We start from the raw sequence: 15,711 nt of genomic DNA, 5'->3' as shown, positions 1-15,711 counted from the left end.
GACAGGTACTGGAGCGTAAAACACCCCATCGCTCTAACCGATCACAAGTAGGGAGCACTGCCCAGCCAAGTTTCCAGACAAAGTCGCGTAGATGGTCTGGGAGAGGTGTCGACGCTAAGCGCGCCCACTGAACGCGGCGCATAAGTGAGCGGCGAGCCGCCGGCACAACAGGCAACAATAGCGAGCCCATAATGTCCACCACACGGTCTGCGACGATGTTAACATCAGGTGCTACTGCTGTTACATGCCTGTAAAAGGCCACTGACGAGGCATAGAAAGCGGAAAGTTGCTCTGACTGAGGTCCATGATTAACAGGGGCCGCGGGATCCAAAAAGCGCAAAGGGCCCAAAAAGTACCGAGTCAGGGTTCGCGCCGGACACGCGTTTCCTAGCAGGATACGCAAAATACCCTTTAAAGCTAACAGCGAGGACGTAACAGACAAATTTGGAAAGGCAAAACCTCCTCTCTCCCGTGGTTGTCCAAGAACAGCACGAGCCACAAGCTCGGTACCGCCTGACCAAAAAAAAAGAAAAAACTGTAGTCTGCACCCGCCTTATGACACGGAGGGGTGGTTTAACAGTATAGCAAAGGTACCAGAAGGCACCGAGAATGACTGACTGAACCAGGTAGCGCCTCTCAAGCAGAGGCAGGTCGAATGTCTGCGCCCTTCGCACACGAGCTGTAATGTCGTTGACGACCGAAGACCACACACCATCCCATATTCTAGTACAGTCGTAGGTCACACCTAAAATGCGCATCTGCGCGCACCACTGCAAAGGTATTGCAGATGAAATACGAGTCTGGGTAGACCCCACAAAAAAGTAACAACTCTTCGAGTAATTAAGAGCAGCTCCAGACAAGGAGGCGTACTCACGAAAAACATTTAGAGTTTCAAGCAGGCTGCGTTCATCAGCTAAGTACAGAGTGATGTCATCTGCCTAAGCAGTGACGCGTACCGCTTCGCTCCCTGGCAAAGCCAGACCTCTAATAAGGGAGTGGCGATTCACTGCCAAGAGGAAAGGCTCTAATGCTAAGACAAACAAAAGGGGGGAGAGCGGACAACCTTGACGGACGCCACGGTGTCACCCAGACTTCGCACACGTTTACGTGGGAAGCTCCCAGACACCCTTAGAGCGTGTGGGGGTAGCGGTCTCGGACTCGAAGGAGAGCCCTCGACTCAGCGTGGCAAGCTCAGCGGAGACCAGCCACCAAGTGACAAGAGGTTTTTGGGCGTTCGGTGCCCAGCTTTCGCTGGTCACAAGCCAGAGAATGGGTCGGAGCCAAAGGTACACAAAACAAAACAAGGTTTATATAGCAAAGAGACGATACAGAGGATTTCACAATCACTAGTACAAACATATACAAAGTGATTATCAAAACAAAGCAATTCGTGCAAAGTTAAACTCGAGAGAGAATACAATACACAGGCAATATTGCACCTAAAGTGCACTAAAACAAGAGAGAAAGGTAAACAAACAAAACACAATTTGTTCACCGGGCACTGCGGCAGTCCGACGACCAGAGTTCCACGACGACGCCGTCCCGCAGACTGGCGAACGTTGCCTCGTTGGTCCGATGCTGGCCGAGTGGTGTTTTCCCGGGAGTCGAACGGGCGCGCTTCGATGAAGCATAAACGGCGGTCCGGACTGTTGTTGTTGTTGTGACTGAGAGAAGGATGAAGAGGAAATTGCACGGGCCTGCTACTGGCTCTAGCCAAGCCACCACCGCTGCCACGTGCAGATAGAGGAGAGTTAAAAGATCAGAGGAAAGAGAAAAAGGAAAGAAAAGACGCGCGTCGCAGCAACAACTGCGTGCGCCGGAGCGGACGCTGCTCAAAAAGAAGCGGCCGAAGCCGCGCTCGCCTAAGCGAGAACAGATACTCCTCGGGGCCGAAGCCGCCCTTTTGGACTGAGCTGTCAGCGTCCTTTTTATAGGCTCGCTCTCACGTCTGTTTGTTGTACGCGCCACAGTAGGCGCGCACATACACGCAGCATCTCCCGTGCTGTCTCCCTTCCTTTCTCTCGCCGGCCGCGCGTCCTCATTGGTTAAAGTCAGGAGTCGTTTCGCGAAGGTTCCAGCGTGTTCTAGCGTGGCGCCGTCGTGGCGGCGTAGCCGACGTCCGAGTGCAGAGGAGGGGGACATGACTTAGTGCACGCAAGGCTACGCCCTTTTCCTCCGGTCAGCAGTAGAACCGACTCGCATGTTCGAGAATCTTCGGCGTGGATGACTCATTCCTTCGGCGCACGCCGTGGCGATGGAGAGAGAGGCACGCGCTCGGCGGGGGCTTTCCCTCTCTCCCGTTGGGCTCGCGCCGGCGAGACGCCGTGCGCGCGGCGGTTTTTTCTTTGTTTGTTTTTAAAATGCGCCGAATTTTGTTACACACGGCGAACATCAAACGCGGTACTTTCCCGGCCATCGAGGAACAGAGTGCTTGAAATATCTCTGTACATCTCTTTAATGAGAAGCACGAAAGAAGCTGGGAAACCGAAAGCATCCAGCATCCCGTAAATATACTCGTGCTCTGAAAAGTCGAACGCCTTCTCTTGATCAAGGGAAACAAGAAGACCCTGTGCGCGCCGCCGTAAAGTATACGTGAGGATGTCTCGCGTTACAGAAGATAAACTATGTATTTCACGGCCTGGGATGAAGCAAACCTGGTGGCAGGAAATAAGCAACGGGAGGAGAGACCGCAGACGACGAACGAGTAATTTTGCTAGTACTTTGTAATCGGGTGATACGAATATTTTCGCTGCCAGTTGAATTTCGTATCATCGAGATTCTACTGTGCACATACAAATATATATCTGGCAGAAGTCGAAGTCGGGACACTTGGGCCCGATATCCATGTAAAATATCTGGAATAACCGTTTGCGGCAGAAAGTTCCTGATGATGCTGTACGTTTCAGCGCTTCACGCCGCATAAACCTACTACCCGTTAGAGCCTAGCTCACGGCCGGGATGATAACCTACGACCCAATTCCACGTCCTTACGAACATTTATATCAACACAGCGGCTCAACCGTTTGTCGCAGAGTATTGGGTGTGGTAGCATACAATTGCGCGTTTTGTGCAGCCTAAATTTACTAGTTAAGTTTGAGTCTTACTCGCGGCAGGGATTCGAACCGGCGGCCTATGTTAAGTGTGTTAACGCTCGATATTTGATCGCGGCCTCAGGGCCTGCTCATTTTTTTCACGTAGCTGTTTTCTTTACCGTCGAAGCAAATGCTACCTCGCCAGACTGCCTGCTTACTTCCTCAGCTACTCGGCTACACAGAGAGTGAGATACTTTCTCCAAAAAGAGAAAACAGTCTGAAACCGAAATTTACCATAACGTGCCAGTTACTGGAGCCGGCACAATCTACGATAACACGTGAGGAGCACCAACATTACTATTGGTACCATTGAGCCAAAAATGATACACGAAAACTCTTCGTTTGCATTTTTAGTTCGCAGTAAGCCATCATTTTCCAAGTGGTTAACGAACCGATAGCCACGGGCTGCTTTAGGTTTTTGAAGTTTAACGTCCGAAACAGACTAAGCCAATGATTGCTGCCTCATCACTACGCTGACTTCTAAACTCCTGGTTTGAGAAAATCGCATGCAACATCCTTGCCCTCGCCGGATGCATTTGCCATGGTGTCGGGTAAGGGGCCTGCAAAACGCATCGCCATTGGACTCAACGGCCTCGCTGAAAGCTGTAGGATAACAAACTTGACCTCTAAAAATTATGTCTTCAATTACGGCGTCCTGTAGCGTTTACACAATGCCGTTTAGCCGTTGCAGCCGAACGGGCCCTGAAGCGTGTCGCCTCCAGTGGCAGCCCAGAAGTCCGCGTCCAAAAGATCACGCCACAGTGCTTTCATAATGGCGCACTCAAATTTTTTTTGGGCTCTGGTCTATAATCCGCATTCATTACTGAAAGGCTCAAAAAGTTACTTCACAGGCAGGACGACACATTTCCTGGACGATTTATTCTGGCACAGTTGACGATTGCGGAGATGAAAGCATTTTGAAGAGCGCAAGCAAACTTTTAAGCGATGTCTTGCACAAAAACATATCTTAACAAGGAAGCATATAAGAAAGGTGTAAACAGGTCGGAAGAGGCCTACATTCCCGAATGGGATTCGTACATGTAGCGCTTTTGCTTGAACCAGTGCTAAATCATTTATGCCTGAATTAATAGAAAGGAGAGTGCCATTTTTTTTGGCACTTTTCAAAACTTTCTGGTCACAGCAACGGAACAGCACCATTTCATACAACTGACTTCATGCTTTCTATTGAATGTGGTCTGAAAGGTAACGAATAAATCCTTCTACTCGGTTGAAACAATTCTCGATACGATTTCGATGTGCCTAAAGAGAAAGTATACTACCAGCTTTTCGTTCGGAAAAGTGTGCATATCTAGTTAAGTGAGAAGGAAGGCTTAAGAGACTTGCTTTTGAGATTTACTTCAGCTATCAAGACACCTAAGGCCCAAATTGTTGCTTCCAGAGTTTCACCGTGCTCTTTTTTCGTAATTTGCCTTGAAGAATCCTTCCTAAGATTTGGAGCCTAGTAGACAGCACCTGACTTTGGGATAATTGTTTACATCAGAAAAAGTTTGGTTTGGTTTATTGGCGTTTAACGCCCCAAAACAACGCAGGCTATGACGCACGCCGCAGTTAAAGGCTCAGGAAATTTCGACCACCTGGGGTTCTTTAACGTGCGCTAGAATTCGCCTCTATCAAAATTCGACCGCCGCGGCCAGGATCGTACCCGCGTCTTTCGGGTCAGCAGCCGAGCACCATCACCAGTGAGCCACAGCAGCGGCGGAATTACCAGAGCTATTCACATAAATGTGATATTGATATGTTTGAAAGACCGGCACACAAAACAAGTCATTCATTGGTGAGCATGCTATATGTCCCGGGAGAGCCGTCAGCAGCATGTATAGTGAAATACCGAGGGTGGGGGCTTACAATTCGGAAAATGAAGATTTTAGTACTTATGTAAAGACCACCACTTTGTGTGCAAAGTCTGTTAGATAAGTTTATGAAGAAAAGTGGCAAAGATTTAAAGCTCGCAAAATGAAGATAGAAAGTACCGAGAGCATTATTTAAAACTTCAGTGAGCTAAAAGAATTCCTGAATAATAACATTTATACTGCCTTTAGTACTAGTCTAGTGCAAAAAATTGGCTGTTTAGATTGTACGCTTTGGAGGAACAATTTTTCTCATGGCTTCAAAAATGCATGTATGTTTTATGCAGGTACTGAGAAGGAAAGGTGATCTTCACCTAATGTGGCATTCTAATGAGTTAAAAATTGCTGAGTGCATAGTTTCTAGATTCTTAGAAAGAACAGTGGAAGGGTCTGTGGAAGGATCTCGCCGCACATTTGACACTAACAGCAAGTTTGAAGCATCCTCGTGAGTATTACCAGATTTCTTTACTGCTTAGTCGTGTCATCTTGGACCTCATGGAACAAAAATATTTATGCAATTCCTTCCAGAATATGGCCTTCTTTGTGTCTTTAAGGAACAGTTTATATAGAGACAGTGTGAAGAAAGCTCCATGGAGTCGTCTCTGAATTGCAGATTTGCTTCATTTAACTAATGTTGTATGGGGAAAAAGGCTATGCAACAAAATACTGGGCCAGAGAAATTCATGAATACATCAGGAAGGTGCGTTACATATGAGTGACACGCCTACCTGGCGACAGCTGGCTTAACCGCAGCGCTCACGGTACTTCGCTTCGTCGTTCCTTGCTTCATGTTATCAAAGAAGCATTTATACTTTCTTTAAAATTCTTTCAAATATTCTTTCAAATTTACGTGGCTGCGTTCAAAGTGCCGTTTTTCAATAAATTCATTTTACGATTTCTTTTCAATAAGTTGTTCGCGGGCTTTTTGCTGATGTTTCAGCGGAAATAATATGCTAAACACTACCTTATATATTAGCATGCTCTGCTATGCTCTGCCTGCATTTTTTATCTATACTTTATGTGCTATGCGCTGCTGTGCCTCGTGGCTCACAAGCAAGTGGTGGCAGCTGAAACGTGGCATGCATACGTGTGACTACTTTAAATTTCCCTCGGCTGAAAATTACTCACGTGGTTTCTAACCACTGGTACTATGCTTGAAATGCAAAAACAAAGAGTACAATAAATGATGTATTAAAATACAAAATGTCTCTTCTGTATCAGTACTACGTTCTTAATATGCTTGCAGGGCTTTCTCATGTGATTATATCTCATTTTCCGGTACATTTTTCAACTGAATATAAATCAGTGCTAATTTGGCGATGAATCATCACAACTCACTCTGCTTGAGAAGAGCTAGGAAATTTGTAGACATTTGACTACAATTTCTAGGCGCTTCAGTTGAGGGCGCATATTTTCGGCATGAAAAGTCAAAACCATCCAGCTGTCGATTGCAAATATGCAGCATAGTTTAAGTGATGAGATTTTCACGCCTATTGTCCAGAAACAAAAAAAAATATGTGATTATCAAAGACGCTGGAGTTTTTGGAAGTGATGCTTGTTTGTCGCCTGCACCGCTCTCTTTGCAATGATGTTACTTTCGACTGAGGAGGTTCTTTGGCAGTGTGTGACATACCAAAAGACACAGAATCTCAAATGGTCTGCGATGATGTTACGTTGAAACGCCATAGTGATGCCATTTTGGTTCATCTTTGTTGTCACCCACTTTGGGATAGGGCAGGTGCTAGCTTCCTTTATGTTATAGCCGTTGCGCCATCTTGGCCTCGCGAGGTCACACGTCAGACTATTCTCGTCGTTCTGCAATTACTCGGCTCCGCGGTGTCGTAATCTCGAAACCTATAGTTCTCGGTCGCATTTGCTTTCTCGGCAACTTTCGCGAATTTCTTTCTAACACTGCTTAGGGTGAGCCATCCCTTCTACCATTTAATGAGCGATTGAGGGACAATAAGATCAAAAGCTAAACACAATGCGGGTTTGTAGAATGTAATGTCAAAGTAAATAATACCACGCAATGAAACCGCCGCACTTTAAACTTAGAGATTCTGTTGTAAAGCGTGCAGCAAACGGCCCATTAGCTGTGACAACAGAGCGAGAGTTGTTTAGCACATTCCACCTGAACATTCATTCTCTGAAGTGAAACATATGACCGTAAGGACAGAGCTTTTTTAGCTTTACGGATGACCCGTGGGTCTGTTAAGAGAACTATTGAACGAACAGTGCTAGGAGGGGTCACAAAAAGGGAGAGCGCGGTAATGTGCATTAACAGACGACAATCACACTAGGCTGCAAACCGAAAGGTCGTCTACCAGATTCGGGACAGAACGTTGCAATGGTACCTAAATACGCTCCACGAAATGTCTCCAGACCACATTGTGTTTACGTATGCATTAGAAAGGCCTTAGCACTAGCGGCCCCTTTAAAAGTGACATTTATGACGCCATATCATGCACTACCCGGACACAAGCTTGCATAAAGCTCGCGCAGGTGCCACTTTAACGTGATAAAAGATGTAGGCAGGTAATATAAGAGATAAAGATTGCATTTCTTCTTACTTTTTTCACGTGTAAACGGTCTGTCGACAGCTGAAGATAGGATATTACGGATAGATAGAGGAGTATGTAGAAGTAGCATTTCATATCAGCGTAGATCTCATCAGTAAAAATAACACTATAAGATCCAAACCTAAGGTTGGCATCACTCAGCCCACGAAAGTAAAAAAAAATGATGAAATTCACCATTGAATCACCCTTCAAAAGGAATTTTTGAAAAACGAGCTATTTTTCTTTTCAATGCATTACTATTTCTTTGTATTTAGACGTAGCCACAGCTTTAGATATTCGATTGTGCATGAAAAAGCATGAAAGGCAAGCGTTTTAGTTTGTAACGGTAACTTTTCACCAGAACTGTAGTTGTACTGCATAAATTCTCCTTGACGTTTCAGAAGCTTCAATGGGACGTTCGAGAATGCGTACGTATACTGATAACTTATCACAATGTCTATCCACTTTCTGGTAGTGCAAAAAGGACTTTTTCGAGTTGTGAACAGGTAGGAGCTTTTGGCAGTAATTCTACGTGTCATCTATATAATTATACATTTTGCCCAGTTTAATGAAAAAAAAAGTCATGAGTATTTGGTAAACATAGATGTACGATTGAATGACTAAAGAAATTTCCTACTGCTACGGCAGAATGTCTGTTCGATAATGTCAGTTAATATAGCCAAGTGAGGATTACGCTAGTGTATAGTTGATTTGTACCCCCAGAACGAAAAACATTGAGTATTCTAGTTACCGTGGTCCGCCCGGGTTATTCTTCGCGCTATTGTCGACGTAATGCACGCGTGTATTCTTGACAGAATGAAAATCGCATTAGATATTTAGCGTAGCAGGCGTGAATTTCAAATCGTTCTCGCCTATAATAATGACTGCCAATAATTTAAGATTATGTTTTTGTTCTAGCCTTTACGTTCCACTTGTCATCTTGGCACATCTTGCAGGAAAAGAAACATAAGCATCTCTTTGCACCGGGGACTCTACTCTCCTTACATTGAAGCGAAACCCGACGACGGTAAGTTCAGTGTACTAAAGAAATAATATTCTCAGAGAGGCCTTGTTTTCTGAATGCTTGTCAACATCATCACGATCAGAATAATAAGCCTAACTTCGTCAACTGGATGACAAAGGCCTCTTCTATATCATTAAAAATGATCCTGTCCTGTGCCGATAGCGGCCACTTTATTCTCAAAAGCTGCCAAATATCATCCGCCCACCTAACCTTTGGCCGCCCCCTGCTACGTTTGCCTTCTTTTGGAATGCACTCCGCTACCCTTAAAATCCATCGATTACCTTATTAGCATTAATGCCCTTTCCACGACAAGTTCTTTCTAATTTCGATTAGGATATTATCAACAAGCAATTGTTCCCTGGCTCAATATGATCTCTTTCTGCCTCTAACGTTACAACCATCATTTTATATTCTCTACTTTGCTGGGATTTCGTCAACTTAAATTATACGCGTTTCGGAAGCCTTATATTTCTGCCGGTAAAACACCACTAGTGTATGTTTTTGTCTTGAGGGATGTTGGTCAACAATTATCCATCAGCAGTGACGTGTTCCAAATGCGCAACACCTTTTTATACTTTTAGCCGTTTAACTCTTGAGTTCCGAATCTGCGCTCACTACCTGCCTCAAGATGCCCTTACCATTTATAAAGCATCGCTGCCGAGGAAAAAGCCTTAGTCTCTTCTGACACGTTGAAGCCTTACTTTAAAATCAACCACATAAATTTTTGATGACCGTTCTGCTTTCATGTCTGATTCCTCATTAACGCCTTGCATTTCGGCCACTGAGTAACTCAGAAACGCTATGTCGTCAGTAAATCAGCGATTGCTATGAAATATTCAGATAGCTTTTATTCCAAAGAATTGCATATTCAGTTCTTTCAGTAATTGCAGTAAACACACGGTGAATTGTACTGGAGAGATCGTGCCTGCTTGCCACACACCCTTCTTGAATGGTAGTTTTTTGTGCAGAACTATTATCGCCGTGCAGCCGCTCAAGGTTTTTTCCAGTACCTATACACAAGTCTTTTCTGCATCAAGGTTTCGCGATGTCTGCAGCAGGGTTGAGGTTTCGACAGAGGGAAATGCTTTCTCGCAATCTTTGAAATCTTTAGGCGGGTGTGCAGGGAAGCTTGCTGCTAATATATAAAAAAGAAGGATTTTTACGCAGAGTCGCCTTAACACGGGATGAGGCAAGAAAATCAACCACAGGTTTGATAACTATAGATGCGTATATGAAGATTTCCTCACTGTTCGAATGAACACTGGATAAATTGATCCGAAGGGTGTGCCTAAAAAATTAAGGAGATCAAGTGGAAGAAATGGGCTTCGGCAGGGCATGTAATCCGAAGGCAATATAACGAGTAGCCCTTACGGGTATCATATTGGATTGAAATGTAAGGGGACCGTAGGAAGGGCTGGAAGAAAGGTGTGCGGATGATAATAACCAGTTTGCGGAGATAGGATGGCCGCAGCTGGCGAGGAATTGGGTTAATTACGGAGATATGGGAGAGGTCTTGGTCCTGCAGTGGGTGTATTAAGGCTGATGGTGATAATGACACGGTAAAGCAGTAAAAAAGGCATAACAGAGCAATAAGGCTTAAAAAATCAATGGAGACGTTCCAAGCAGCATGTTGAAAATATTGTGGTCGATATAGTCCTGCGATTAATTAACGGTAACATCATGGCGCGTTTCGCCACAGCTTACGCAGAGCAGCACAAGTGGAATCCCTTCGTTTGAAAAAGACGCATGCGTAGTATCATAACCTAATGGCTTTGTTTCTTGTAAAGACCTTTTTCTAGATCCAGTCTTCCGCCTTCTCGCTAATAACCAGCCTTCTGTTACAATTCCAAAGATTTCAAATGCCGTTTAATGAGCACTGCTGGCATTTACTTTGAAAGCAACACGTTTAACAGTTATTAGATGGAATAACCAAGTAAACAACGAATAAAACCAAAATAATGACCCGCGTCGCAGTACCAAGAAAGCTCATCTGGTTTGTTGTTTCATTTGAGCTGCTCAAAAGAACGAAGGCACACGCTCAGACATAAAGCACTCTTGTCGTAAGAGCCCCAAGCTTCCCTTGAAGCGTCCGAGTTATGGCAGTAAACAATAATTTGAATACATGTGTTCAGTGCAGCGCACACACTGAACAATGTAGGAAGCGGCGTAGCAGCCTTGTTTTCGCGACACAAAGCGAGCCACTTTGTAGCTCCGTTAAAACAACAAGAAAGCAATTAAAAGCAAACAGGCACCATCGAGCAAAAAGCCAACAGTATTTTGTGTTGGCATGACATGTTCATTTGGCGCATCAATGCGTTGGTTCCGTACGAGTTTGATATGATTCCGGTGATGTGATTCATCACTACCCGGCCGGTTTGTAATGAAGAGGCACACTTTACGGCTCACTTTGCGGCTTTGCGAAAGGTAACGACGTTGCCATGACCCGTAAAAAAGTGGCTAGGGCGATTGTATCGATGCTACGGTCGCCAGCCGTCGTCGATTGCTAGGACAACCTGCGTGACATGAGCCTGCTTCATCGCCCTCCTCCTCGGGACAATAATCAGTCTCATGATAACATAGCTGGATATAAGGATAGCGAGACTGCCTATCGCAAAGGCGGTAGGTTGGAAAACAAGCAGCCACAAATTTTGCGGCAGAATTAGTGTTGCCAAGGCGGGCCACGTGAAGAGATGAGAAACTGTCTTAAGACAAAGACGCCGTATTAATATCACAGGCGGGTAACACTACTGGTGATACTGTGGACAAAATCTGGAACCCCCCCTCCCCCCCCCCCCCTCATGCTCTATTCTTGGAGACCGAAATATACTCAGGATACGCAGTCCCTAAATGAGGGCGCTTAAACACCAGTGAACGGAGCAATGACTTCGTTACATGCTCTCTGGCCTGCGAGCTTGTCTCGCACTAGTACTCAGAAACCTCACACAGCACAGACACAGAAAATATAGTAAAGTTAGTCAAAGAAGACATGTTTTCTTTTCAAAGAGATATGCTTTTGGATACCTTTTGAAAATTGAATCACGTGCTTCGGCCTCAAGCGAGCATTCATACTACGCCAATAGTTGATATAAGACTTATACAAGCATCACCATCACAGTCATAGTTGATCCATATATTTATATAGTAAATCAACCTGTATTCACTCCTTTCGCTGCTGTCCTATTTTGAAGATAGCAGACCGAGGTGCGAGCACCCTTTGTGAGATTAAAATGTGTAGCTTTTGAATATGTCTGAGCGCACAAGTCGAGCTCACTCGACTGTGAGCTACATTTGGTGGCGTGTTTTTTCACTGCAACTGCAAAATTTATTTCCGAGTTGAATCTGGTTTTGAGTACCAGCGCTCTTTTAATTTCATTTCGGTTTTTCAACAGTTGAAAGAAACCTTCTGCTTGAAACTATTTTCATTGTTATTGTTATCAGGTGACGTTGGCCGATACTGGGATCAACCTCACGACGTGTTATTTGCAACAAAACATTGTGTGCTTCTCGAAGCTTTTGTTACCTCTAAATGTAAGTACTGTTAATTATATGATTGCATGATTGCAAGGAAGGTATCAATGAAGATACCCAAGTAATTCGATTTACTTAGCAAAACAGTGCCATTTTCTTTACATGTTGCAGCGAACTTCATTCATTCATTCATTCATTCATTCATTCATTCATTCATTCATTCATTCATTCATTCATTCATTCATTCATTCATTCATTCATTTTATTTGTTTTTCACAACATGACGCACACATTGTGAAAGGGGCCAAGAAGAAAAGCCGTTCCTTTACGGCTTGAAAAAAATCTTGGTCACCCTGGCATTGACGGCAACAAAGCAACACAATCCAAAAAGAAATGTACAGAACAACATGTACAGAAATATACAGAAACAAACAAAATTATAACTTGACATTTTTAAGAAAGATATGGCGACAAGCTCATGGAACGGTCGGGGAATAAAGACAGTTATAATGAAACAGTGGCTCAGTATCCGTACAAGGTGTTTTGTTTATGAAATGTGTGGTGTGTATTAGGGACATGCAAATTAATAAAACAACGCCTTCAGGTTCCGGAAATTTAGTCCTAAAATATCTGTTTCCGCTTTAATATATTCATTTAGTAATCGAGGCAGGTTATTCCTAAGACTCTGAAACCCATAGTTCGTACGGCATTTTGGCACTTTCCAACGGTCTGTTGTCCTCGTATTATAGGCCGCGTAGCCTTTTAATTCTAAGTTCGATATGTCCAAAAACAGCCTTTGATTTTCCTTGATGCTGAGTTTATATTCATAATGATACATTTTCATAATGATACATTTTCATATTCATAATGATACATTTTAGTTATTGGTATTACCTTAAGATTTCTGAAGATAAGTTTACTTGAGTAAAACTTAGGCAAATTATTAATGATCCGTAAAACCTTTTTTTGCATCCTTAAAAGACTACTGAGGTTTCTGTCCGTCGTTGTGCCCCAGACTAAATGAGAATAGTTCATGTACGAAGAAAATAAGGCATAATAAATGGCTAGTTTTGCAGACATTGGAAAGACATAACGATTTCGACTGAGTATACCTGTTAACATAATTTCTGCAAAATATGGCTTGCGTGGTCATCCCATTGCAACGTCTTGGAAAACAAAACGCCCAATACCTTTATTATTTCGACCACCTCAATCCTTGTACCTCTAAACAGAAGATCGTAATCGGTAGATAGCTGCTTACTTTTGGGGTGAAAAATTACTGCTTTTGTTTTTTTTTGTATTAATATTCAGTTGATTACTGTCTGTCCAAGCTTCCAAATTTTTTAAGGCTATGTTTCCTTTAACGAACGCGTCAGCGCAAGAGGATGAACGCACAAATATACTAGTGTCGTCTGCATATGTAACAAACTTCAGGTCAGATGATATACATACTATATCATTAATGTATAAATTAAAGATTAAGGGACCAAGAATACTTCCTTGAGGTACGCCTGCGACTATTGCTTTCTGATTAGATATTAAATGGCTTACATGGACAAATTGTTTTCTGTGAGAGAGATAACTAATTAACATATTAAGTGCATGTCCTCTGATACCGTAGTGATGTAATTTATCAAAAAGAATAGAGTGATTAATGTTGTCAAAAGCCTGCGTAAAGTGAACAAAAATCCCCAGAACGTAGTTCTTATCCTCGAAGTTTTGCAAAATGTATTCTTTTTGATCAAGAAGTGCCAGTTCTGTGGACCGATGTTTTTGGAAGCCATACTGCGATTTTGTGATTATATCATATTTGTGGCAGAACGTGAAATTTGTTTGAATAGGATTTTTTCCAGACCTTTAGAAAACACAGGCAATATTGATATGGGGCGGTAGCTCGAAACATCTCGGTTATCACCTTTTTTTTTGTACAGCGGAATCACTCGAGCCACTTGCATTTTTATTGGATAAACTGCAGTTGAAAGGCAAAGATTATATATGTAGGTTAGTATGGGACTTATAACGTCAAGGACATATTTCACTCGACTAATTTGCAAGTCGTCAGCGTCGCAGCTACGCGAATTTTTCAAATTTGCAAGCACAGAGCAAACTTCTTGAATGTCGGTTGTTTCTAAGAAAAAAGTATTATTGTAAGCTGTACCTTGCATTTTGTGGTTTCCTGAAGGGCGTGTAGTCACATTCCTATTAACAAAGAACTCGTTAATAGCATTAACCATTGCGTCCCCTCTCAGCGTTTTTCCGTCATGTATAATCTCTACTACGGAATCTTTTTCCTGCCCGCGTCCCATAAGAGCACTCATTTTACTCCATAATTCACTCATTCAACCTGAGCACATAGAAAAGTAACGAAAGTAGTAGGCGTCCCTGCACTTTTTCAGTTCTTTATTTAAAACATTACGGAAACGTTTAAAAGCTAGAAGGTCCGCCTCATTACGGGAATTCATAAATTTTTTTGAAAAGTCGATCTTTTTTATGGATTTTTTTAAGAAGTTCTCGGGTCATCCAAGGTTTTTTATAATTTTTGTTTTTTACACGTTGCTTACGAATGAAATGCTTTTTATAGATACATAAGAAACGACCCATAAACGCTTCATATGCAGCATTTGCATCAGCAATGTTCCGGATGTAGTCCCAGCTTGTAGTTTCTAACTCTGTATGGAAAGAGTCTAGTGTTTTCTGTGAAATCAGCTGAGAAAACATCGCAGCGCTCTCTTTTGTACTAAACGGATTAGTGTCAACCTTACAACATATTGCCATATGGTCACTAATGGAACAGGTAAGAATAGCTGTAGTGATGGAACCTATATCATAATTAGCTAGGAACAAATCTATAGTAGTTTTTTTGAAGTAGGTGTCAACCGAGTAGCCATATTTATAAGGTTAGAGCAGGCATTGCTACTAAGCAGATTTTCAAATTCAACTTTTCTGGAGGTATTACATGCCATGCCAATATTAAAATCACCGCCAATAATGACATTATAATGATTTTCATTTACGAATGTTAACATATTGTCTAGAAACTCAAAAAAAATCACACACATTGCCATCTGGAGGACGGTAGCATGCTGCAATAACGATATCTTTTGCCTGCACACACGCAATTTCATAACTATCTGTAACAGCAGAGAAGTCTGCCAATGAACGGGCTTGTAAGGAGTTTTCTACAAGAAGAGATACGCCCCCACCACGGCGCTTGGTTCTATGAACATAAAATGTTTTCAAGTTAGGAAGGTAAAACGCATCCGTTTCATGAGCTTGCCAGGTCTCGGTAAACATAAGTACATTGAAGCAATTCTGTATTCTATTATATAAGCACTCAAGTTCAGCAGTTTTGTTTTGTAGAGACTGAACGTTTAAATGGAAACAACGCAGGAGAGTGTCTTTATTTCCATATTCTTTGGTTAGCTCATCCAAAGATATGTATCCCAAATGCGCTATTGAACTTGGAATATAAACAGAACAAAAGCAACACAGCACAGACACAAGACTCAGGTGACCAGGTTTGAGAGATCACTTTCACAATTGATGACTACGGCGGAGTACCCAGGCTTTCTGCGCACCAGGACCTTCCCGTTGGAGTGCCAGGCAAAGTCATAGTCATGGGATTTGGCCCATGCCTTGACAGCTACCAGGAGCGCTTTTGAACGCTTTGTCATGTTTTCTGTGATTTATCTTTTTCCTTC

The 15,711-nt window shown here is 43.0% G+C and overlaps 1 protein-coding gene across 2 annotated transcripts in view; it reads left to right on the top strand.

Moving 5' to 3' along the window:
- LOC149324529 (uncharacterized) overlaps positions 1-12,149 on the top strand; it is a 36,820-nt gene extending 24,671 nt beyond the window's left edge. Inside the window, exons 3-6 of one of the 2 annotated variants that reach the window (XR_016286831.1) lie at positions 5,248-5,405; positions 7,920-7,946; positions 8,437-8,545; positions 11,981-12,149. Coding sequence is in view for 1 of the 2 variants with exons in the window: in XM_089565445.1 (XP_089421571.1) it covers positions 5,248-5,405; positions 7,920-7,946; positions 8,475-8,545; positions 11,981-12,084 (360 nt within the window). In the remaining variant the exon portion in view is untranslated. The remainder of the gene's footprint in view (positions 1-5,247; positions 5,406-7,919; positions 7,947-8,436; positions 8,546-11,980) is intronic. The other variant, XM_089565445.1, reaches the window with a different exon arrangement.
- Positions 12,150-15,711: the final 3,562 nt, after the last annotated feature.

This window comes from Amblyomma mixtum, unplaced genomic scaffold (genome assembly GCF_055824585.1).
Source record: "Amblyomma mixtum isolate Tamu unplaced genomic scaffold, ASM5582458v1 scaffold_26, whole genome shotgun sequence".
Lineage (NCBI taxonomy): Eukaryota > Metazoa > Arthropoda > Arachnida > Ixodida > Ixodidae > Amblyomma > Amblyomma mixtum.
The sequence above is the reverse complement of the archived record's forward strand: the minus strand, read 5'-3'. Positions and strand labels throughout refer to the sequence as shown.